This window comes from Prionailurus bengalensis, chromosome D4 (assembly GCF_016509475.1).
Source record: "Prionailurus bengalensis isolate Pbe53 chromosome D4, Fcat_Pben_1.1_paternal_pri, whole genome shotgun sequence".
Classification (NCBI taxonomy): Eukaryota; Metazoa; Chordata; class Mammalia; order Carnivora; family Felidae; genus Prionailurus; species Prionailurus bengalensis.
The window spans coordinates 70,131,755-70,158,336 of NC_057359.1; the positions used below are offsets into that span (position 1 = coordinate 70,131,755).

The 26,582-nt window shown below is 43.0% G+C and overlaps 1 protein-coding gene across 9 annotated transcripts in view; it reads right to left on the reverse strand.

Moving 5' to 3' along the window:
- EPB41L4B (erythrocyte membrane protein band 4.1 like 4B) overlaps positions 1 to 26,582 on the reverse strand; it is a 128,729-nt gene that overhangs the window by 16,149 nt on the left and 85,998 nt on the right. For 4 of the 9 annotated variants that reach the window (XM_043566535.1, XM_043566538.1, XM_043566543.1 and 1 more), the window contains 5 exons: positions 16,357 to 16,571; positions 14,147 to 14,265; positions 7,938 to 8,063; positions 7,066 to 7,136; positions 4,337 to 4,435 (listed from right to left, as the gene is read on the reverse strand). In XM_043566535.1, the coding sequence (XP_043422470.1) occupies positions 4,337 to 4,435; positions 7,066 to 7,136; positions 7,938 to 8,063; positions 14,147 to 14,265; positions 16,357 to 16,571 (630 nt within the window). The remainder of the gene's footprint in view (positions 1 to 4,336; positions 4,436 to 7,065; positions 7,137 to 7,937; positions 8,064 to 14,146; positions 14,266 to 16,356; positions 16,572 to 26,582) is intronic. The other 5 variants (XM_043566537.1, XM_043566542.1, XM_043566544.1 and 2 more) reach the window with 3 other exon arrangements.

Here is a 26,582-nt window from a genome sequence, read left to right on the forward strand (position 1 = left end):
CAAGGGAGTGGCCCCCTTTAAGCCATTTAAGAACCCACTGCTGTGGGGTGCCTGGGTAGCTCAGTCAGTTAAGCATCCGACTTCAGCTCAAGCCATGATCTCATGGTTTGTGGGTTTAAGCTCCGCGTTGGGTTCTGTGCTGACAGCTCAGAACCTGGAGCCTGCTTTGAATTCTGTGTCTCCCTCTCTCTCTGCCCCTCCCCCCCTCAAGCTCTGTCTCTCTCTCTCTCCCCAAAATAAATAAACATTAAAAATAAATACATACATAAAATGTTTAAAAGAGAACCCACTGCCATGAGTGAAAAGGATAATGGCCCCTTTTGTGGCCTAACAGCAACCATTCCTTTGGGGTCATAAAGTAGTTACAGGGGAGGAGTTGGGCACATTTATTTGGGGGCCCAGCAGCTCTGGTCTTAGAAGCTCTCTGATGGAATGGGATGACCCAGGCAGAAAAGTACACTAGACAGGAAGTCACCATGAGGGAGGACAAGTCTGGGTTGGCGTTCTGGGTTTGTCTCCAGGGTGTGGATTTGTGGGGAAGGTTGGATCTCCCACAAGGTATGGCAAGGCAGGAAGCCCTTTTAATCTGGTCATACTGGCACAGGACAGAGCAGCACCGTCAATCGCCCCCTCTCAGTATAGACAGTATTTTCTCAAACTTCTAGAAATTAAGACAAGCCCTCTCTCCCCTAATGCCAACCACGTTGCTGCCTGTGCAGAAAAGAGCTAATTCTGCAGGCCTGGGGTGCTTCAGCTCTGCATATTCCAAAGGAATCTCTGGCCACTGGGAGCTCCTGGGAGAACCTCAGGGCCCTTGGAATATCCTGCCTGATAAGGGTGTCACTGCATACCTGAAACCTTGGGCCATGCCACATAGTCTATGCTATCATCAAACTTGAGGGGAGTCTCAGGGACCCTGACACACTTTCCCTAAGGGGCTTCTGTGTGGAATTTCTAGAACTACGCCGGCACAGTGGTTATGTTTTAGAAATGATGGCTGAGCAAGGGTGTAGCTAAAAGGCCCATGGCCAGTGGGCACCAGTGTGGCCTGAGCAGGGTGCCTGACGGGGGCCTCACCATGGCAATGACCTCCTGGGAAATGTGGCCATGGTATACAATTGCTGTGGATAGGACTCACTGAGGGAGGGATCCTGGGGGGTTTCAGATCATTCTGTGTATGTAGAAGCCTCGAGAGGAGGATTTAGAGTTTATTATTAGTAAGGGAACAGGTGAGGTTGGAATAAGTAAGTAGGAACATTAATAAGACGCCACATGTTTGGATCCATGCTGATGAAGTAAGTCAGATCAGTAACACATGCATTATTAGCCCATTTGAATTTCACAACAGCCCTGCATTATGGTCTCCACTCTTCAGAGAAGCAGATGATATTCAGTGGCTGACTGTAACATGACTTCCTCAAGGTCACATAGCAGTTAAGTGGAAAAGTGGGGTTAAAATTATTTTCTGCCATTAAAAAACAAAAACAAAAACAAAAAACAAAGCTCATCTTTCACAATAGGAAGTCAACCGACACCGCCCAAAATTGAAAAAGACTCCAAATTCTTGATGGTTTTTATAACCTTTGTCCTAATTTAGATCTTGTAGCAAAGAGACATCTACCTAACTTCATCACATCTTTCAATTCAACCTCCGTTTCTAAGGTAAATTCATGTTAAATTCATGAAATATCATTTAATCAGTACAATTTTATGTGTAGTTAGAGTCTTTTCTTTGGAATTATTTCTTTCCATTTTAACCACATGTGGGAAATGTCTAAAATAATAGTCATCAAATAGGAACATCAGTCATTTCTGGTGGCATGATGCTAGGGGATCGGTTACCTTTTCTCTTTAGGCTTGGAATATTATTCTCTTCAGAATATTTTTAGGCTTTTACACTATGTTTAAACGTATAATAAAGTTATATTTCTTGAAAAACATAAAGCAGTTCATCATTTTCTAAACATACTGGCTGGTATCCATAGAAAGATGATGTTTTTCCTGCCTCAAACGCTACAGAGTTCTGCTTTTCTCTTTTCTCTGCACATAACAGCCACACTTTTCCTCCCTCTGTCATTATTTCCAGGAAAGAACATGGCTGGGGTTTTTGTTTACATCCTTAAAAGCAGCAATTTGAAAAGTTGTTCAGAGCACTTGAACATTGTGATGCTCTTGTGGGAAAGCCTAAAATCCAAATACACATCCTGCTGTCCTAGAACTAGATATACTATGACAGCTAAAAGGGCTGTGTATGTGTGTGTGTGTGCATTTCAATAATAGTAACGTAGAAATATTTTTTAAACTGAAAATCTGAGTTTTTCCCATCTGTATTCCTTGACATTGTGCTTATTTACTTTGTCAATATCTGTGATTAGAAGAGATGAGTACATAAGTGGTGACCAGTGTCAATGATTTAAGAACTATTAATGGGGCACAAGCTTAAATCCCATCCATTAATTTTGCTACTATTACTAATGAGGAAAATCCTGCTAGTCTTTGATTTTTGAAACAGAACACTTTGTGGAGGGTGGGGGTGGCTTAAGAAATATACATGTGAAGTTAGAGGTTTGAAAAAGGTTTACTTAAACGAGCCAATGTAGTGAGTTAAATTTTCTTCCCTTCCAGTCCATGTATTAGTCATTATTTCCAACATGGTTACATGTCCCAAATAGGTGATAATAACCTTTGGAGTTTCAAAATGTAAAAGGAAAGGTTAATCCCGACAGCTTTATCCTCAGGGGAGCAGATTATTTTCATGGCTTGATTTGTCCCCCAGAAACCGTTAGGACTGTTAATTATTTGAATTACCCATTTTGGCTTTCCCAGGAAATACAGCCGCTGTAACTGTCCAGAGTTCTATTAAGGCTAATGAGGTGGGAGGTGGCTGCCTCTTTTCCTTTTCACAAGGTGCAGGTGGCAGGCCTGAGATGGTCGTTTGAGCATTGCATCTGGAGTTACCCTTACTGGCCTACACTTTGCACTCAGGGTACCCTCGAAACTTGACCTTTTCTCAGAGGCTTTCAGGTCCTTGAAAAGAAAGGAAAGGGAACCAATTCATCCCATGGCCAGGTCCTCTGCTATGGGCTTTACCCACATTATCTCATGTTAACCCTCAAAAAATTCCTCAGGGGTAGGTATCACCTCACCCATCTTACAGAAAAAGAGAGAGGCTGAAATAGTAATTTCCCCCCAGAGTTTATAGAGGTAACCTAGCCAGGGCTCTAACAGAAAGAAGCCTTTCTGACTCCAGGGCCACATGCTTTCAATGGCACCCAAAGATCCTCTTGCAGTCCTCTGACCAATTAAACACCCAGGAATAGTGCCACAGTCAAGGTCAAGAAATGGGAACCACCACTGTGATTAGCACTGCTGCTATTACTAAACTACTACTCCTCTTATTACAGCCCTTACCTGTCTCCTTTGGATTGTAATTATTGGCAATCAGTTTCTCCCTCCAATAAATTGTGACTCCTGAGATGGGAACTGGCAAAGTCATTTTGCTCTCCCTAGAACAACTTTGTGCACATGGTAGCCAAGAAATTTTCATTAAGAGAAACAAAACTGGACAGGCCCCAGTGGTTCTGGATTATTCTGGGCATGACTCCCCTCCTAGGTCTCATACAGCTCAATGATTAGCTTTGGTTCTGTTGACAAACCAGGCTACCATCTCACGATTATGCCGTAGAGGCAGCTTTTGATATGGCTCCCGATGATTCCTCCTCCTGGTATTCATGCCCGTGTGTAATCCCTGACCCTGGAGAGTGGGCTAGCCCTGGCGACCTGCTTCTGATGAACAGAATACGGCAAAAGAGATGGGATGTCATTTGTGATTAGGTTACAAAAGGCTGTGAGAGTTCTTGCCTTGTGAGAGTTCTCTCTGGCTCTTCTTGTGTGCTTTCTCCAGTGGAGAAAGCGAGGGAGGCCTACATGACTAGGAACTGAGGGCAACCTCCAGACAATGGCCAGCCAGAACCAAATCCTGCCCCAAACTGCAGGAATGAGCCTGCAGGAGACCACAGCCCTTGCCCAACCCTTGAATGCAGCTTTGTAAGAGACCCTGATGCAGAAGACCCAACTAAGCCATGTCTGGACTTCCAACCCACATAAACTGTAGTATTTTGGAGTAATTTGTTACATAACAATCAATAACACATATGCCAACCGTGTAATGTCTTCAACGAGAAAAGTCTAGTCCCATTATGACTTAAATTGGAATCAAACTGTATTTTTAGGATGGCTCTTTGGAGAGGGTGTGAGAGGCTAAAAAGCATTTATAACTGAACATTTAGCATCAATTTTGTGGTTATAATTGAAAGACTTGCAGTACAAAACTCACAAACTGTATTGTCTTGTTAACTTCCTCACTCGGGGAGGCTTGATTTCCGGCTTTTCCACAGCTGGTTGGGTAGTTTCCACACGTATAGGAATAGGACTTCTAGAGGCATACCAAAAAACAGAATATTACCAACAGAAAAGTTTTATGGTCTTGTTTTGGCGGTAGGGACTGCTTTCTCAGTTAATTTATACCCTCAATAACATTGATAACCAATGTACCCTTTTTTCCTCCTTTCCACTCTATTAAATATATTTATTAAATATATTATTCATATTTATTTTTAATATTAATATTAATCAATTAATATAAAATTTTAATATTTGTTTATGTTTATTAAATATATTTATTAAATACAACTTTAAAAAATCATAGAAAATCCAAAAATAAAAACTAAAATCATAGGGAAGAAAATATAGCAGGTAGGAATTGAATATAATTGGGGTTCCATGTAAAGCTTCCCTACCCCAAACATCTACCTCCAGGGTTTGCTTCATTACCAGATTTTGCCTATAAAATGAGCAAAGAGAAACCTGTGGATAGCCCGTTTTCACTTCCAAGTAATCTGGAAGCTGTGTTATTTTAAATATAGCATGGAATATATTTTTTAAAAGATAAACAGAGTATTTAATATGAAAAATGCATAATCAAAAGGCCTTTAAGTCTTGTTCTAAAACATTTTAATATCGTGTATAGGTGAACATGTTAGAAACTGTTTCACTTCTATATTTCCTCAAGAAAATATGCCAGATAACCAGTGGGCCCTACTCAAAACAGTGATTTTAAGGAAAAGCTTTCATACATTGTTGTAGTAGTTATGACTAATTTCATTTTACAAAACCAGAAATTATCTTCTGGGACTAAAGGATATCAAAACAAATTGAGGTCCTCAGCAAGGAACTTCTGGCAAGGCACTGAACAATTCTGCATCCCCATTTTCTCCTCTAGTGTCTAATATGGTAATAGGCACATGGCCAGGGTCTAGTCAATGTTTACCGAATAAACACGTGAATGAGCAAAATGAATTGGAGTCTGCGTAGTCCAGGTTCATGACTTCCTCAAGCTGGGACCCTAGAGTCACCTGAACATAGTCCCTGGAAGAGCTTATATTCAACCAGGAGAGCATATAACTTCACTTGGGTAGAGTGACTGGCATCTGGAAAGCTCCATGGAGGAATTTCACTTAACCAGACGGAGGGAAGACTTCCAAGGTGGAAAACAGAGTGGAGGGCTATGGGATGCAAGGCGCTGGTGCTGCTGATGGCTGAGGTCCCAAGGGAGGAGCAGGGGATTTCCCCTCCATCGGGGGAAAAAACAGGGGGAAACTTTGTGAAGGGCCTCAGGCTCTGGGGTTTACAATGAAAGCCAAGGCGTCACTAGAGGTTTTAGGCAAGGGAATGGCTTAGTCAGAGTTGCGTTTTATTTATTTATTTATTTTTTATTTATTTTTTTCTCCCCCACCCCCAGATTTGCATTTTAGAAAGGCCCTTAGAACAAGGAGGAGGATACTGGTGAAAACAGGCTGGCCGGGAGCACTTTCGAAGACTGGGGATAGGTATCCAGGCAGAGGGATAGTGAGGGCTTGAGGTAGACCAGGATTAGGGTCATGAAGGGGAGAGGACAGATGTAGGGGAAAATGTGAACACTGAATTAGCAGGACGTGGTGACCAATTATATGAAGGGATGAAGGAAGAGAAAGGCAAGGACTCCTAGGCCTCAGATCTGGATAACAGGTAGATAATAATGCCATTAACCAAGACTGAAAAACAGGTAAAGGGTTAGTGGGATAGGGTGGGAGGAGATGAATAAGATTTTGAAAAGTTCAGGAGGCAGCCGGGTATATGCCCTGGGGTATGCCTGAGTTATACCAAAACTATGGATTAGGAATCAAAGGTGACATAGAAAAGTATTAGTTTTATTTTTAACATCGAGAATTGTCCACAGCAGTGGTTCCTGGGGTACTTGCTGAAATTCCGGTTCCTGTCCACCCCACCCCAAAGGATCTGAAAGGTCTGGAGTAGGACCCAAGAGTCTGCATTTTTAGCAAGAGACTGATGCAGTGACCCTTGAACGCACTTTAGGAAACGCACCCTAGGGAGACCTCCCCAGTATTAGTAGACCACCAAGCTGGCAATGGAGTTGCCATGATCTATAGGTTGTTCCTTACTTGGGCTGAGAGGGGGAAGTGTGTCTGCTCTCTGTGAGATCAGAAGAGGAAGGTTTTCCTCTGGGGTTAAAGTGGTGGCAGCCTGGAAGCTTTAAAGAACATGTGTGGTTCTAGCACCACAGAGTAGCTCAGTATGAAGAGCATATCAATGGCCAAGGGAAGAGTGATAAGCTGAGCTGGGACGGAGGACAGAAGCCAGGTCCTAAAGGGTCTCCTGTGCTCTGTTGAGAAGTCTGGACTCCACCTTGAGAGCAATGCAGAGCCTTTAAATGACATCAAGCAGGGGAATGACAGGGTCTTATCTATATACTTGAAAAGCAACTCAAAGTGATTTCTTTGTTAGCACAGCAGGTAGAAATAATAAAACTGAGAATAAGCAGCATTTCTGAGACTTAAGCCAGTCTTTGTTTTAAACCAGTCTTTTTCTCTCTCTTTGTGCTCGCATTTTTTCCAGTTTTCTTTTTCCCCTCTGATTTTATCAGCAAATGCCCTTGTGAGTAATGTCTCAAGGATAACATTGATGATACAGAGTACTGTTTCCCCATTCAAACAGGAAGCAACAGACCTTACTTTAGCATCCTGCAGACTGGATTTCTTATTGATATTTACAAACGTCGATTCCTCTTTTCCAACCTGCTAAAGGAAACAGGCAGGTTAGTCAAAACTGAGTATCTTAGTGAGTTTCAAGTCTCCAACGTTTGAAGGATTACAGAGATGTGAAGGCAACTCAAAGCACCAAGTGCTCAGTCAATAAGAAATTTTCTCTGGTGTTTATATAAGTTAACAAAAAAAAATGTTTTCGTGAGTCATCCCCCATCATTGGGATTAACACTTAATCATTCAAATGCAATCAATGCTTGCATTCATACTTTTATTGAGCCCCTGCTATGTGCCACCTCACGCTTGGATGAGAAAGGGATGGTGTGGGAAAAGTCAAACCCACACTTTAATCCCCCACCTCACATTTTAGATCAGGAATAATAATCAGCTCTATGCTCACATATCACAGCTTACAAAGGAATTCAGAATCTGTCTTTTCATATCAGTGTAATAAGCCTGGGAGGAATTATGTCATATGATTTTGAAAGAAGCCTGTTCTTCCTGCCTCTGGTGAGTCCCACAAAGAATGGTGGGGGAGGAAAGGACACCCACTCAGCCAGTGAGGCCAGCAGACTGGATGCTGGAGGTCACTGCTGCAGCCTGTGGCCTTCATACCCGTCACAACCTACAGAGCCGGCCCCCTTCGCTTACACAGTTAACAGGTGCATGCCAGTTAATAACTCTTGGTATTCAAACTGTTCACACAAAAGGTGTGGTCCCTGTCTCCTGACTGGACCCTGACTGACAGTATCTCAGGCCTAGAGTGCCTCTTTCTTCTATATGGCGGGAAGAAAATCCTGTGACACGAAATCAAAGGAATGCATGTGCTTCGGGTACCTGAGCACTCACTCGGGATGCGTTCTCCAGCTGGGCTTTCAAAATGTTACACTTCACGTGATCAGCTACAGGGGAAGGCAAAAGTGGGGTCTGAAGAGTCTTCTCAGAAACCTTTTTTTCTTCAGCCTGTGACAAACCCAGAACACATGCCACAGACTATATAAGCAAAGAGGAAAGACAACACTTACATCAACCTTTCCGTTCAACCGTAACTGCAAATAGCACAGTCTTAAACACATGCCCAAGTATGTCACCAACTCCTTATATCTGTGCCACTGCTCGTACTGTTTGCAAAGGATTCACAAGCACATCCTCCCCCTCTCTGGTGAAGTGGGGAGAGGAGGTACTAGGGAACTTATGAGGACGGGGTGAAGGTTAAAGAGTAGAGGCTCTTCCAGAGTTATGCAGTGAGAGCCTGGGGCAGCTCCAGGACTCCAGCTTCGAGTTTCCCACAGCCTAGTGCAGCACTGTTTCCCCCATAACCGCCACCTCTTACAAATACTGGTGCAAATACTGGTGCAAAATAGTCACCAGTATTTTTACAATAAATCTTGCTGAAAATTGCGTAGCTCAAGAAACCTGTGTCTGGGCTACCTCATTGTAGAGTGTAATTTGGTATCAACTTCACTATTTTTCCCATTTCCTAGGTTCTAACTAAACATGTGCCTATAATTTATTTTATTTTTAAGGATTTTATTTTATTTTAAAGTTTTTTAGAGAGAAAGAGAGAGAGGACAAGCGGGGGAGAGGGGCAGAGGGAGAGAGAGCAAGAGAATCTTACGGAAGTTCCATGCTCGGCGCAGAGCCCGACATGGACCTCCATCCCACAACCCTGGAAACATGACCTGAGCCGAAATTAAGAGTCGGGAGCTCGAGTGACTGAGCCCCCCAGGCACCCCTTAAAGATTTTATTTTTAAGTAATCTTTACACCCAATGTGGGGCTCGAACCCACAACCCCAAGACCAAGAGTCACATACTCTACTAACTGAGCCAGCCAGGTGCCCCAACAGGTACCTATAGTTTATATGATCCAATTATGGTGGATAACCCCGGCACTACCTATTTTAAGTGTGTCCTAAACAATAATATCTTTGAAATCACAGGCTTGGTGACTATTATGTTTATTATAATAGACATTATGATAATTACATACCTATTAAAAAAATACTCATTTAGGTGTACAACCTGAAATCATCTTTGATGGTACACACATCATACTGGAACTAATATCTTAATGTTAACCATGCCTATTGCGGTCATTGCATATTCCAGTGCTAACATGGTGCTTGGCACACGGCAGGTGTTCAATAGATACCTACTAAAGAAGATTATAATGATATAGAGTTATTATTAAAAGAGATGTGCTTACTAAGAAAGCTATAAGACCATATGATTGCTGAAAGTCAATTAAGTGATATCAGGACTTCATGTGGCATGTTAGCAAGAACAAAATGTTGCAAAGGCCTCAAGTTCTGCAAGTTCCAAAAGTAATCTCATTTACTAATTTGAAAGTCTGATTGAGCACCTTGGTACACATAGCAGGAGTGTTATGAAAGCCCCAGAGGAAGTATAGGGCAACTGGCTGGTTGACATCATTTAATAAAGAAAAGAGAGCTCTTCAAACGCATAGAGGAGCATTTGGTAGAACACGTAGAATGAAGCAATTTCACGTAACAGCAAGATAAGCAGAGACAGAAGACCTGGATTTTAATCTCTGCTCTTTCCCTTTCTGGCACCATAGAAAGAAGATGATGCTGATAATGATCACGATTATGATCATGATGATAAAAAGAAAAATAATGCCAGTAGCTCACGTTTACTGAGAGCTTATTGTGGGCCAGGCACTCACTAAGCACATTTCATTGGGTCCTCTCACTTGACCGTCCCATTTGAAGGTAGACAGGATCATTATGCTCATTTTATAGATGAGAAAAACAAAGCAGGGAGATGGTAAGTCACTTGCCCAAGTCACACAGAAAGGATGCAAAAGAGCCACGATTCACACTCAGGATCAGGTGACTGCAAAGCTACGGTTCTTGACCACTCGGCAACACTGGATCCCCTTAACCTCCCTGGGTCTCAGTTTCTTTCTTCATAAGATTATTGTGATGAGAAAATGAGAAAAAAAAAATAGATTTGAATGGCACTTTCACGTTAGATTCTTTGGCTAGAAAATACAATCACACAAGAGCATCAGATATGAGGACACCAATAATCCTAAGCCATCAAGTTGGGTATGAAAAGAACAGACTCTTTTGAGTGGAGTCATTATCCCCAAAGACTTAGCATTCCCCAAAAGGCAAATAAGTAACTTATTTATTCTGAAAGATGAGCTTGACAGGATTGCTCTAGGATAACTTATCTTGTGCTTATAAATCCTGCCACATGAAGATAATTGTTTAACACCAGCACATGTGTTTTCACTGGTGTGTGAAGAGTTAACTTTTTAATTAGATGTAATTTTTGGGAATGAGATGCTGGAATACAAGAATTAAATTGGTTCTAAAGCCCACTTGAGGTTTTTGACAATTGCTTAAGGGGGTAGAGTTATACTGGCAGTAATGACCGAAGATGTATTTTAAAACAATGAATGCTGCTAAAATAAAAAAAGAATGGGAATTCAGCATTGGTTTTCCCTTTGAATTTAGTCATATTAAACTCCTTTTTTGGATGTAAAACCCAAGCTTTTTTGGCTCATTACTGTTCTATCTGGCAAAGCAGGAGCTACTGGCCAGCTCTACAAATTGACCCAGGTGAAAACCAAAATAAATTTTGGAAAAGTTGACTATCATTCTACGAATACGTTTGCATCAGAGATATCTCTATGAGATAAACATCTGGGCTATGAGTCCATAATTCCAGCCTGAAGGATGGTTCCAAGAATGTTGTGCTTTCTCTCTTCTGCATGACCACGTGTCGTGTTTTGCATTCAGTTTGAATTGTGAAAAGATGCTTTACCATTCAATATTGAAATACAGATTTTAAAACATACAAATAAATGACAATTGGGCTTTGATATGATTATAGTTGGAAACGGTCCATCTGTTTGGAGAAGTCGTTTGGGGATAAAGAAATGATCAGATGCATTTTATAATTGTTTATAAAATTGTTTACACATCTGAAATCTGGTGAGATCTAAATTCCTGTGATAATTTTGGGTACCACTTTGGAACTGGGCGATGAAAATGTCTTCTCAACACTAAATCAAGAACAGGAACTTATCCAAATCTTAGAAAAATCAGAGGATTCTCAATCCTTGAAAGCCACTGAAGCCACTGGTCACCAATTGTGGTATCAGGGAGAGTTGTGAGGTCTGTTGCATGGAATGTTTGATTAATAATAAAGAGTCACAGTGTGAAGTAACATACTTTGCCTATATGTTAAGACAAACTCAAGGTTATCTGACATCACTTTATCCCACTTGCTTACTAATGTATTTCCTCAAGTGGAAGTAGAAAAAGGGGGCTCCAGGGGCACCTGGGTGGCTCAGTTGGTTAAGCGTCCGACTTCGGCTCAGGTCATGATCTCACAGTCTGTGAGTTCGAGCCCCGTGTCGGGCTTGGTGCCTACAGTTCAGAGCCTGGAGCCTGTTTCGGGTTCTGTGTCTCCCTCACTCTCTGCCCTTCCCCCACGCACTCTCTGTCTCTCTCTCTCAAAAATAAACATTAAAAAAAAAAACTTGACACAAATGCTTAGAGCAGCATTGCTCATAGTAGCAAAAAATAAAAAGAGAAAAGGAAAAAAGGGGCTCCAGGGAAATGCGCAGTAACTCACAGTTGTCTCAGCTACACTTTAACCCAGAGCAAGCCACTATTGTTGATGGCCCACCAATACTCATGGCAACCACAAATTACGTAGAGCTTGGGAGCGGTCTGCTGCTATCTGCTGTATTTCCTCGCAAAATATTTTTGGGTTCTGTCAAACTCTAGGTAAGCCTCTGTTAAAACCATTTATTGTGTGGACTGCAGGAAAAAAAGTTTGAAAACGAAGAGACTAAGAGAAAGAAGACCAATCCGGGGGCCACATGATATATTAGTGCATGATATTATTGAGCACAGTAGAGGCTGCTCAGTAAGGATTCGTTGATTGAGTGAATGTAAGTGCCACCCTGAAGGAGGGATTCTTTCCAGCTGGCCATCAGGGAGGGTGGTATAGAAGAAAAAGTGGGTGAGTGGGCCCTTGGTGTTGTCAAAGGGACTTTAGGCTGCCATTTGGGGGAAGTAGGCATGTAGGGAAATGAGCGTCTTCTAAGAAATCTTGGAAGTCTAGTACAGGCTAGAGGGTTGGCTGTGGTGGAGGAAGAGCCCTTGAAGGAGGTGTAACCTTCCCATGCTCACCAGAGCAGGTAAGGAGGGAGAGCTTCCCAGGCCAGATCTTCCAAATTCTTCTTATTCCCTCTAATAAAGGGGCAGAGCTGGGGCATCTGGGTGGCTCAGTTGGTTAAGCTTCAGACTCCTGATTTCAGCTCAGGTCATGATCTCATGGTTCATGGGCTCAAGCCCCACACTGGGCTCTGTGCTGACAGTGTGGAGACTGCTTGGGATTCTCTCTCTCTTTCTCTTTCTCTCTGCCCCTCTCCACTTGTGTGTGCTCTCTCGCTCTCTCACTCTCTCCCTCTCTCTATTTTAAGATAAATACATTTTAAAAAAGAAAGGAAGGGAACTTCCTCAACTTGGTAAAGAACAGCTACAATAACATACAGCTAACGTCATTACTTAATGGTGAGCTTTCACCATTTTAAGATAAAATTTGGCTTTCATAAGGCTGTTCATTTGGATATATGAACAGGCCTAGCCAAGGGCGCCTGGGTGGCTCAATTAGTTAAGCATCAGACTCTTGATTTCGGCTCAAGTCATGATCTCACAGTTCATGGGATCGAGCCCCATGTTGGGCTCCGTGCTGACAGCATGGAGCCTGCTTGGGATTTCTCTCTCCCTCTCTCTACCCCCCCTCTGCTTTCTCTCACCCTCTCTGTCTCTCTTAAAATTAAAAACAAAAAATTAAACATTAAAAAAAAAAGAGTAGGTCTAGCCAAAAGAGAGTTTTGCTTTCACCCTGTTCCTCTCTTCCTCCTTCCTTAAATCCCTCCCTTCTTTCCATCAGCAAACAGTTACTGAGCATCCACTACGTGCCAAGCACTGTCAGAGTAAGAGATAGAGAGTGCTATGGAGTGAACTGTGACACCCCCCCACCATTCATAGGTTGAAGCCCTACCCCACAATATGATGGGATTTGGAGATGGGGCCTTTGGGAAGTAAACAGATTTAGAGGAGGTCATGAGATGGGGCCCTCATGATAGGATTAGTGGCTTTATAAGAAGCAGAAGAGAGAGGGGCACCTGGCTGGCTCAGTCAGTAGAGCGTGCAACTCTTGATCTCATGGTTGTGGGTTGGGGCCCCACGTTGGGTCTAGAGATTACGTAAAAATAAAATATTAGAAGAAAGGAAAAGAAAAGAAAAAAGGAAAGAAAAGAAAAGAAAAGAAAAGAAAAGAAAAGAAAAAAAAGTCGCCTGGGTGGCTCAGTTGGTTGAGTGTCCAACTCTTGATTTCAGTTCAGGTCATTATCCCAGGGTTGTGGGATTGAGCCCTGTGTTGGGCTCAGTCCTAAGCGTGGAGTCTGCTTAAGATTCTCTCTCTCCTTCTGCCCCTCTCCCCTGCTTACACACATTCTCTAAAATTAAAAATTAAAAAAAAAAAAAAAAAAGAAGAGGAGGAAAGAAAGAGTGAGCTCTCTTTGCAGGTAAGGATACAGTTACAAGGCAACCATTTGCAAGTCAGGAAGAGAGTCCTTCCTAGTGAATCAAACTGACTGACACCTTGATCTTTGCCCTATCAGCCTCCAGAAGAATGAGAAATATCTGTTGTTTAAGCCACCCTGTCTATGGTAATTTGTTATAGCAGCCTGAGCAGACCAATATAGAGAGGTAAAAATGGAAGGTGGTAAATGTGGGTGCCTCCTCATTGGGCTTTAGTTCTAGAAGGAGGGAGAGATCACTAACAGATCCGTCCAGCCCATTAGCCTCAGCACTGAGCACAATTCCTCGTGCTGTAATTCACCCAAAGAAACTGAACAGAAATGTCAGGAAATATTAGATAGAAATCCCTCCAAGACAAAGGCACATAAACTAGGAGGTGGGCCAGGGTAATAATCAGATGTTTGACGTGAGCCCCAGTTCCATGGTCATCACCCACCCCTGGTCCTTTGCACCTTATTTATGTTGATGTGCAGAGCAGGCCAGGGTCCCGCAGCCTTCACAGTTTCCAATTCCAGCTTCTTTAGATGGGCAGCAGCTTCGCTGAACAGGGCAGGTCCTCCTGGACTCAGTTCTACAAGTGGCCAGGGGAATGAATAAAGAGAGGTTGAAATATATATGTGATAGAGATATGTGTGATAAAACATGCTCACCAGAGCCTGATCCCCAGTACCCTTTCTATCTGCCTTCTCCCCCAGCAGCTTAAATCCCTTGAATATGACCAGCTGATGGGCTCTGAGAACACCTAAAATCAAAGGTTCAAGGCCTAACTCTGTCAATATGAGCTGGGTGGCCTTGGGCAAGTCACTTGACCTCTCTGAGCCTCTGAGCCATTTTAAAATGAAAATAAAATTACCCTGAAGAGTTGCTGTGAATATTAAGTGAGGTCATTTGTGTACAAATGCTTTATTAATGGAAAAACACTATGCAAATTAGAAAGATGAGCGTTGAGGCTCACAGGCATATGAATGTTCCTTGAAAACCATGTTACGTTTCTAAAACCAAATTCATGGATTTTGATTTCTGTACTATTTTGGACTAGTTTGCCACTGCTCCTTCCACTGGCTACTATTTATCCATTAATACAGTGAAATATACATTAATTATTAAATATTCATTACATACGAAAACTTGTACCAAGTATTATTTGCAATTGGGATCTGGGCAGCTGGAATAAAAAGATAAATGAGGCACATTTCTAGTTTAGTGAGGAAGACAGAGACATGTGCAGATAATCCACATAAGAGTGATAAAGTTATCTAATTGCTACAGGGGCAGAAGGGAAGGCACTCCAAAGCTAGGAATCAGAAAGGCGTGTTAAAGAAGGTTCCACTGACAACATTTGAGCTTGTTCCGGAAGAAATGTGTAGGAGGTCACTAAGGTGGAGAAAAGCATTCCAGGCACAGGGAGTAGCAGGTGCAAAAGGACAGAGCTGGGAGCACAGCACAGTATTTGGTGAGAGGAGAGGAGTTTTGTGTGGCTGGGGTGTAGTGAGGAGTCGGGGAAGGCTGGGGTCCTTGGCAGGGGCTGGGCTGGGAAGGTCTGTGTATGGCCACATGGCCTTTGTCTCAGGACAGTGACACGCCATTGAAAGGTCTTTGGTCAGAGCTGTCTGTGATGAGAGCTCTCAGGTCGGCAGCTACAAGATGGAGGTTGCATTGGAGGAGGTACCCCTTAGGGGGGCTGTTACGGTCATCTGGCTACAAAAAGATGAGGTATGGCCTAGAAAGGCAATGTGGATAGTGATGAGGGGATCAAGTTCTGATTCCTCAACCCCAAGTGAATGATGAACTTCCATTTCCGGCTCAGCCAACCTAGAATTATCCCCTGTGGTCTACAGGTGAAGGCTCCTTAGCTCATCCGTTTCACCAGCTCACAGACTCATGAAATGTCAGAGCTGGAAGATTCCTTGGTCATAAACTAGACATCCTCTATCCCGTTTCATAGATGAGAAAACTGAGGGTCCAAGAGGCAACTTGGCTCAATAGTGAAAACCAGAATTGAAGCCTCTTGTCTCTACCTCAGTGCTTTTGCCCATCGTGTGTGATAAAGAACCAGCTCTTCCCCCCTCAGTCTGTTGCAGAACAATTCTTTGGTAAAGGATAATAAAAGGGATTTTCTAGAAAACCAAAATAACAGACGTATAAAATCCAAGCCCACTGTTATTAGTTGTAACAGATACAAAATGACCCTAGCCTATTGCTAAAAATGCTGTGAACTGCTTACTCTCCATCTCCCAACTTCTCTCACTGGGACCCGAAACACTGGGCCTCCCTGACATCACTTTGCTCTCGGAAGGTGAAGTCACAAATGGGACAGAAGGGGTTTTCCTGTAATTAGGAAAGTACAGATTCTAGCCACTTGGCTTCTGTCCTCTTTCTATTACTTGAGGCTGTGGAAATAGAAACAGCTAAGGAAGGAGGTGGAGAGAGCATCGCCACATTGGATTAAATCAGAGTTTACTGGTAACCCGTAATCCTTCAGCTGCTCCTGCTTAAATGCACAAGGCTCTTGCCTGCTCTTGCCCAGACCCGGCGACCCAGAACTGATGTTACTGCCTTTTCATGCTGCGCTGAAAGGGCCTGTCTTGAGGATCCAGGAAAGCCGCCCGTGCCCTGCAGCATCCCTCCCCTCACCCTGCCCTCTGCACTCCTACTCACTTACTTGTAAGGGATTTACTGCTGGAGTTTGGGGATCTCAGAGGCCCCTCCTTGTTCTCCAGAGTCAGCGAGAGGCCATAGTTTGGGTGGTGCTGGTGCTGGTGGTGGTGGTGGTGGTGCCTTCCTGAAGCTTTGGTAGTGAAAGGCGTGCCCCCGTTCTCCTCGATGCCAAAAGGCAGCCGGTCCGCGCTGCTGAGCCCTGGGGAAGGGAGCGGGTAGCTGTGGAAGGTGTCAGAGTCAGGATTTAGAAAAGTAAAGTGGCTTGATGTTCCCGTGTGTACTTTAAAAGATGTTCTCTGGCCATTAAAAGCCAAGAGAAATAGGTTCAGCAAACAGACCCACATGGTTACTGTAAAACAGGACACAATGGCAACAGTGCGTTCAAAGAAAAAGCAGAAAGTGGAAATTTGTGTATATCAGAGATCTCAAACCTTAACAAATTCTTAATTTGAAGTTATATAGCTTCTGTTTAAAAAAAAAGGCATTCCTTAAATAGAAGGAGGAAATAAAAAGCAATAGCAACACATAATTTTGTAGCCATCCCATGACAAGATCATGACACAAACAGAAGTCTTGGAGTCACTTCCTCTTCCTCTTGATCACCCCACCGTGCAGAAACACCTGCTGGGGCAATGCCATGACATCTTTCATTCTAACTGCTCTCTCCACTTTTACCAAAATTGCCCTATTGATAGGGAAGCCTATGTCATCTCCCATTGAGACTCCCGGAACAGATTTCTTTTTTTTTTTTTTTTTAGTTTTTTTTAATGTTTATTTATTTTTGAGAGAGACGGAGACAGAATGCGAGTGGGTTAGGGGCAGAGAGAGAGGGAGACACAGAATCCGAAGCAGGCTCCAGGCTCCGAGCCGTCAGCACAGAGCCCGACGCGGGGCTCCAACTCACAAGCTGTGAGATCATGACCTGAGCCGAAGTCGGGCACTCGACCGACTGAGCCACCCAGGTGCCCCTTTGAAACAGATTTCTAACTGTTCTCCCTGCATCTACTCTCTCCTTCAGCCCACTGCCTACAGAGCTGGAGCCAGGGTGCTGTTCTTGTCCACACTGGCTGCCTCCTGGAGACTTTGCTCAGGACAGTCTTACATGGTGCATGCGTGTGTAAGGACATGAATAAGGTGTGACTGACTTCTGGGGGTCACAGCCCAGCCTCATTTCTCCAACGTGAAACATAACCAAGGGTACCCAGCTTCTCTGCACAGCCAGTAATGGGGGCAACAAAAAGTAGAAATGCCTAGGTTCTAGTCTTAGTTCTGCCCTAACCTGGTGCAGGAACCCTGGACAGTTGCCCTGGGCTTGTTTTCTCCTCTGTGACACGAGGTGGGTCAGGTGATTCTGGCTGCATTTCCAGGTCTGAAAATCATCCTTTCTTCCAGCTATCTATGTCGTACTTGCTGTGTCCTAGGTGCTGTGCTAGCTATTTTACATAAAATATCCATTTCATAGATGTAGAGACCTTTGCCTGGTACACAGTAGGTGTTCCATACTTTTTTGATGAAAGGAGAGAAAGGAGGAAGGGAGGGAAGAAAGGAAGGAAGGAAGGAAGGCGGATTAATGAAGCTGTGGGTCTGGGATTTGACAACAGCTGTGTGGACTCCAAAGCCTGTTGGCATTATTTTCCTGTCTCTCACGTATGTTGAAAATAATGTCTGTCCTAAGGAGGCACAGAGACTGGGAGCTCAGAACACAAAAAACTCCCTTTAGCCTAGGAGGATGGAGGGCTTCCAAATTTAGGGCTCGTCTTGGATTACCCTGAATAGGAGAATGAACACCCAAGGGGAAAGATGTCCTATAGCAGAGATCTGCTGTACATTCAGGGCTGGAGGTGGAGTTGAAAAGCTTTGAGTAAGACCTTCTGAGGAATGGCAAATAGACACCATCTCCTGTGCCAGCTCTAAGTGATTCTCACCCTCTGCTTGGAATGCAAGATCAAGAAGGAGTCTGAGGTTGTGCCCAGCTCAGGAGGAAAGAGTGCTGTGATTGATTAGTGATGTCTGCCATGGACTTAGAATAGAGCATTGGTATCATGTACTTGTCTTTCCAAGGTAAAAGTGTGTGATTTTTTATTTCAAGGAAACCCAGAGTGAAAAGTTAAACAGGAAAATAAATATATATGCAGGGAATGATAAATTGCATTTAATGACATGTCAAATAAAATATGCATATGTGATTTTCTTTTCACAGCTACTTACGGAGAAGACTGAGCAAGACAAATGGGAAGAGAAATAGATGAGGGTCAGAGAAGCTGCCTGAATCTTGTCAGGGCAAGGGTCTCCAGAAGAGCAAAGGTTTCTAAGCAGGACCAGAATGACCTGGGAGCTCTCTCAGCTCATACACATGAGGGACCACCATCCTGGAGATGCTAATTCACGGAGTTTTATAGACTTGTGCGTCTGTTAAGGAAACCACTGCTCATGGTCTCATGGATTGTTCCCTGCAGAACTCTAGGGGGTGCCCTACACATTGACTACGATGTAAATGGCGTCCACTAGAGTTTTGCCTCTGCCCTGTTCACAGGGACCTCAGAGAAGGTCAGGCCCACCCAGAGGGTCCAGCAGGACTCAGCAGCCCCAGAACTGTGGGTCCCACTGGTTAAAGTTCAGGAAATGAGACCAGCTCTGTGCTCATTGTCAACAGAGAGTGAAGCTCATGAGGCTTCTGGAGTTCTGGAAAGAAGGTCTCAAGTCCTGGTTTTGAGAGGGTGATGGAGAAGGGGTATATAGGCTTCAGTCTCCGTTTCCACGAGCTGAGAGTTGAGAAGAAATCTGGTGTGGAAGAACAGGGCTGCCTGTGTGTCCAGCACTGTCCTAGGTACTTCAGCGTTTAACTTTTGGAGTTATCCCGCAAGGAAGCTGCTGATGCCTTGTGTTACACTGGGGCTTAGGGGAGGTGAGCAACGTGCCCTGTTAGTAAAGGTGAGTGAGAAGTCGAATCAGATCTAATTTCTTCTCTTCCTTTCTTTCAGAGGAAGCCCCCATTCCCATTCTACTTCCAACTCCAGAGAAGCCAATGCTCTATTGCGGGGGGGGGGTGTGTGTCATACAGGACTTTCTTGACTCTATTAGGGGTGCCCATAGCTCTGCAGGCCCAGGAGGGTGGGGTGCTCTTACAGCCCTGCCTGATCCCACAAGAGCCTCTTCCCTCCTTGGCCCTGGGATCCCAGCATGCTCAATCAAAACGTGTCACATACTGGATAATGGGGTAATTATTTGAAATGTTACAATTAAAATACTATAGTTATATTTAGTTATAATTAAAGCATTATAATAATTAGGATATTAGTATTACTATACCATTACATACTAAATATTATAATTAGTATAATAATGGTATTATTCACAATAATCCTCCAGAATCCACGCCAGAACTGTGAGGAGGGCAGGGCAGAAATTGGGGAAGGTCTTGAGCTGGAAAACAGAACCCACAAGGCTTTCTCTCAAAGAGGCCAGAATGATCAGGTGCTCTCAGAAGCCAACCGCACCGCACACTCTACAGCTCAGCCAAGTTCTGGGTGACATGGGCTCCTGGAGGCAGCCCTGGGCATCTAATCCTAGATAAGAAACCACAGAATTATAGAAATGGAGACCCTCCGTTTGGTGGTTTTAAACCCTAGATGTGAATATTAAAATCACCAGGGAAACCCCCATACGCTGCTGGTGGGAATACAAAATGGTCCAGCTGCTTTCGGAAAACACCTGGCAGTTCTCAAAGAAGTTAAACATACAGTGACCATATGACCCAGCAATTCCACTCCCAGGTATATACCCAAGAGGAATGAACACATATCCATGCAAAAACCTGTCCATGGATATTCGTAGCAGCATTAACCATGACGGGCAAAAGGCAGAAACAACCCAAATGTCCATCAACTGACGAATGGATAAATAAAATGTAGTATAGTCACACAATGAAATATTATTTGGCCATAAAATGGAATGAAATATTGATCCATGCTATGACATAACAGAACCCTGAAAACATTATGCTGAGTGAAAGAAGCCAGACACAAAAGGCCAGGTGTCGTATTATTCCATTTACACGAAGTGTTGAGAATAGGCAAAGCCATAGAGACAGAAAGTAGATTAGTGGTTACCTAGGACTGGGGAGGATTGTGTGTGTGGGGGAACAGGGAGTAACTGCTAATGATACAGGGTCTCTTTAGGGGAGGTGAAAATGTTCTAAAATTAGATCGTAGTGATGGTTGTACAACTTAGCGAAAATGCTAAAAACCACTGAGCGGTACAATTTAAACTGGTGAATTGTATGATTATTAATTTAGATCTTTATAAAATTGATTTTTAAAAATCGCCAGGGAAGATTTTGAAAAATATCAGGGTCTAGCCCCTACCCCAGACCAATTACGTCATCATCTATCTCTAAATCCGAATGTGCAGCCAGGACCGAGAACCACCATCCTGGTCCAACATCTTCATTTTGCATATGGGGCATCGGGGTTCACTGGGGGAACGAGGTGACCGGGTCACGCCGTGGGTAAGTAGCTGAGCCTGGGACACAATCCAGGACTACTGCCTCTCTGCTTGCTGCCCATCTGCTACATCTTCCCATCTGTCTTGGCTTCTATTTAAGGCAGCAAACGCACTCATCGGGAAAATCCTAAGACCTCCTTAGAACCTCACTGCCTGAGACAACCTTATGTATACATCTTGCCTTCCCAACGACACAGTAAGGTCTGGAGGAACAGAGACTGTCATGTCACACGTCTTCATATCCTCCGCTGTGCTAAGCACACAGCAGGCGTTCAATGAATACTGGTTAGATAAAAATTAAGTATCCACGCATTCGATAACTATTTGAGTGCTAAGTCTTGTGCCCAGCACTGTGGTAGGCATGGGGGGTTGTCCTTGCCCTCAAGGAGCTCGCTGCTGAGTAACAAGTCCAAGGCAGTATGACAGGTGCTTTGATAAGTGTTAGGTGAGGAGGGCCACCTGAGGTAGCCTAGGGAAGAGCCAACAGGGAGGAAGAGTTTATGTGCATATTGTAAGGAAAAGTTCTCACTTTTTTTCTGAAGCGAACAACCAGTTGTCCCAACATCACCAAAGGCATAATTCATCCTTGTCCCACTAACTTGAAATGCCACCTTCTGCATGTGGCAGTCACTTTCCTGAGTGCTCTCAGATCCCCACTCTGCTCTGCCCTCACCCACCTGCTCTGTTTCCAAGGAAATACACTTCTCAGGCTCCCTGCCCTCTGGCTTTTAGGTAGGCTTGGCCAGTGGTAGGCACGAGTGAAAGAGACTGGGAAAAGGAGACAAGTCAAGGTATTTCTTCCCCATCTCTTCCTGCCTCAAGTGATGTTTCCAGCAGTAGCTGCGGGGTCCCTGTGGCCCCAGCTCCTGGGCTCTGGAACACTGCCACCTCCCTTTGTCCCTGTGTCCCTCCAGCTCTAGTTCTAGTGTTACTAATTTCTGGGTTGCCTTGCTGTCCAAGTTAGCTTCCTCATTCTTCATCCCTTGTGGAACCAATTCCCTGTAAGAAATGCCTAGAGGGGCTTCAGTTTTCCTGATTGCCCGTGACTGATACACAACATCCACCACAGGTTCTAGGTAATTTTCCTGTCAACATCTTTGCCATAGACATCTCTGCCCCAAGCATTTTCTCACCCCAAACATTTTCACTGCATATCTAATTGGCTGTGAGAGAATTCTGCTGTAAAATATAAAATAGCTGGCTGACAGTTTGGTTTCATTTCTCCATTGGCAAAGTTTCCATTTTTATATCATATAAATCTTAGCTAGCCCTCATAATGGTCTACACGGTGATGCATAGATGTGGTGGTCTTAAATTAGTGGATGATAACTATGTATATCAACTTGATAGAAAATATGGTGATAAAACTTACTGGAAGTGTGAAATAAGAGAGTGCAAAGCCAGACTGCCCACTATACTATTCTAGAAAATAATACATCAGTTACAATGTTAACAAAGGTCAGTCACAAATGCATTACAGCCTTAGCATTTCTTCCACTTTTCCCATAGACCTTTGGAACAGCTAGCAACAGATATGTGACCATATGCCAAGAACAAACAACACTGTAGAAGGCTTCTAAAAAACAACACTAAGCCCAGCTGTAAAAATGCATCCTAGCACTTGGATGGTTACCTCGGTTAATGAAGGAAGAAATTTTAGTGACAAAGGTAAAAGTGTAATGCCAAATGAGACAGATCAACAAGCCAAAAAAATACATATATATAATACTATAAACAGAAGACTTTAAAGACAAGCGCTGAGGTCCAACCTACAAAATGAAATCACTTGTTTTTGCAGTATTGTCATGAATCTACACTATACACTTTTGATGTGTTCAAATATTTTGTATTTTGCAATAAAGTCTTTCCAGTTTTGTTACTCATTTTTCATGTCTCATTGTACCTTTTTTTAATGGATGTGGCCCTCTTTTATTTTTCATGATTTTATCTTTCAAGGCAAAACTGCCTTACAGCCAAGTAGTTATGCAGAGAAAATGTTTGCAGCAAAAATGCTCGTGGCAGAGATGCTTATGGTGAAAATACACATATTTGTGTCTGTTTTTGGATTTTTCCTATTCTTAACAATCTATTTATCTATTGCTAAACTAGCACCAGATTGTCTTAATGACTTTTGTTTTAACATATGTTTTTAAAGATCTGATGCGATAAATCCTGCTCCCTTTCCCCCATCATTTTTCTTCTTTTCTTTTTTCTTGACTATTACTATGCACTTACTCTTCCAGATTACTTCACAACTCAAGTTACTACCAAAACAATCCCATTGGAATTCTGATTTGGAGCATTAAATATTACAGATTAATTTGAGAGAAGGTATTCATAAGAAATATGATATTTTTCACCATTTACTCAGATCTTTGAAAATGTCCTTCAGTCAGAATTTTTGAACTCTTCCCTGAAGGAAAGCAACATATATTATTAATTGAATCCCTAGGTATATTCCAGTTTTGTCACAATTGAAAATGAGATTTCATTTATTATTACATTTCCTCTAATTTTATTCTACTAGATACACACAATTACTGACTTTAGGATATTTGGGATATTTCTGCCTCTGGCTACTTTGCTAAACTCTCTTATTAAATGTAATTCATTTGTATTTTAAGAAGATAATTTTGTTTCTTCCTTTCTGGCATTTATTGCCTATTTTGTTTTCTTGGCTTATTGCATTGGTAAGGCCTCCAGCATCATACTGGATATCAGCAGTCGCCCTTATTTCTGAAGTGTGTAAATTATCTAGTGTTTCAACATTAAAGTTTGGTTTCTGACACATTCTACTTAACCAGGTTCAAGATAGTCCTTTTTCTTAGCTTACTAAGAATCTTGAAAGATTAGCATCGCTTATGCGGAGTGAATCCATGCTATGTTCCTAAGTGAACATGACTCCCTTCCCTAAGTGCTTCAAGAAGAATTCGTTCTTTTTCTATATCACCATCAAGCAAGCCTGTCAGTCCGGTTTTCATAATTCATTTTTCAGGAAACCCTATGACATTTCCCTGTCTATTCTGGCATTTCCCCAAGACTCCATAGTTTTTCAAAGCACAGCGATGCTGACTCAGCAATGACATATCAATTTCCTCATTATTCTTCATGGCCATTTTTCTCAGCCTGAAGGCCTGAACTAATTGCAAAACGGCAAAGTATTTCCTGACTACTCTCTCATCTTGTACTTCAATTTTCTTCACCTTGTTCTTTTCACCCTTGAGAGTTAGCATATTGACTGGTTTCCTTGTTGAAAAGGAAAATTCTGTCCTATGAATCCCATACAACATCCTCAAGAATGGCTATCATAGATTACTTCAAAATAAAATCTTAAGACAACAAGACTAGCTGTCATTAAGTCGTTCATCTTTTTGCTACAACTAAACCATGCATCTGTAAAACTTTAAAAGTCCTTTAAGGGGCTCCTGGGTGGCTCAGTTGGTTAAGCATCAGACTTTTGCTAGGGTCACAATCTCACAGTTCATGGGATCGAGCCCTGCATCAGTGCACTGTCAGTGTGGAGCCTGCTTGGGATTCTCTCTCTCCCTCTCTCTCTCAAAATAAACAAATATATATATATATATATATATATATATATATATATATATATATATATAAATAAATAAAAGGTCTATACCTCTTTGGTTTTTATATGTTCTACCTTCCTTCTCTTTAAATACTGTTTTTTTTATTTAATTTTTTTAACATTTATTCATTTTTGAAAGACAGAGACAGAGCATGAGTGGGGGTGGGACAGAGAGAGAGGGAGAGACAGAATCCAAAGCAGGCTCGAGGCTCCGAGCTGTCAGCACAGAGCCTGATGCGGGACTCGAACCCACTGACCATGAGATCATGACCTGAGCTTAAGTCAAACGCTCAACCCACTGAGCCACCCAGGTGCCCCTTCAAATACTATTTAAAATTTTGGCCCCTAAAAGCCTTTCTCTTTCAGATGATCTATGATACATAGTCCATATGAAAAATATTCCCCTTTTGGCCTATCTTCTCTTTGATGTGAAGGATTAAACCCTGAGTTCTACTCATTTCACATGAACAATTTCAAGACGTAAGAGTCATTTTTTCCCAAGGATCTTGCCACTCATACATTTCCAACCTAGCTAGTCTTCCTTGCTGTCCACAATTAATAACAGTAACACTGCCAGTGTTTCTTCTACCTTCCAAGCAACAAAGTAATCAGGCAGGAAAGCCAAGAAATCAACAGATGTTCTGCTTTTAATGAAATGCCAATGTCTGGATGGCCAAGAAATCCCCCATAGATATTGTGCCAGCTTGAAGTCTCTCCTAGGAAAACACAATGAGTATCCTCTATCCAAAGACCTCTGGCATCGCTTCTAGATTGCTCACTGCACTTATTGTGTGCTGCCTGGACCGAATAACCCTTTTATCTGTTCGTGGAACCTGTCTTAACTCCACAGCAGGATTCCTGGAGGCAGGAACAGCTTCTAGGTAGCCCACACAGCACACAGCCTCTCTAAACACCTTCTAGAGGAGCCTGGTGGGGGCAACCTGGCTCCTGTGTCCCTTTTAGCCAAAGTGGGGACAATTTCACATTCCTAGTCAGAGCTAAAGCATCAGGGAGATACTGACAAATATCTCAATAGAGCTGCCCACCTGCTGGACCTTGGATGGGCTGCTGCTCAAGCAGCCTGGTCTGCTTACCCCAGTGTCCTATACAAATATGTCACTTTCTATGTGTGACAAGGACAAGGAGAAGCTTCTGCCCGCCCATGTCCTGTCCACTAGGCTGAACGAACTGTGGCTCTCCACTTGGGGCTCTAAGCAGAATCTCAGCTACCATGTTTTTACAGCAGATGGTGTCAGCCAGAATCATACTTCCTGGCTGAACACGAGTGCACGAATCATGCTCTCTAAATACTCACAGAGGAAAAAACTCAAAAGCTAACATTTTTGGTTGCCCAGCACTGTGCACCTTATTTGATCCTTTAACCACCATTTGAAGAAGGGACAATTATTATTTCCTTATTTTACAGGTAAGGAAATGGGAACAGAGAGACTAATTCACTTTCTCCAAGTCATACAGTCAGTAAATGGCAAAGCTGAGATTTGAACCCAGGCAACCTGACTCCAGAGCCCAGGGCTCTCTGAAGGATTAAGAGACTTCCTTTCCTGGGATGAAAGGAGCATTACAATGACATTAAAAGAATACTGGGGGGGGGGGGGGGAGGGGGGAGGGGTGCGGGGCACCTGGGTGGCTCAGTCAGTTTAGCGTCTGACTCTTGGTTTCAGCTCAGGTCATGATCTCACAGTTTCATGAGTTCAAGCCCCATATCAGGCTCCGTGCTGACAGTGTGGGGCCTACTTGGGATTCTCTGTCTCCCTCTCTCTCTGTCCCTCCCCCACTCACGCTGTCTCCATCTCTCTCAAAATAAATAAGTAAACTTAGAAAAAAACACAACTCTGGTGGGCACTTAGCTTTGGTTTTGCTACTGCTTAGCTATGTGACCTCAGGTAACTCATTCACTTATCTGGGCCCCAGATACTGCAGTTTTGGACAAACATCTAGTGAGTATTTATATGCCAGGAACTACAGTTCAGTGAAATAATTTGATTTGTGCCATGTCCGACTGAAAGATGAGAGAAGGTGCATTTGCTCATCATGGTTTCCAGGATACCTGTCACTCATTTCAATTTTAATTTAGTAGAGGCTGAGCAGAATAGGTCATTAGACTAACATACTGCTACAAG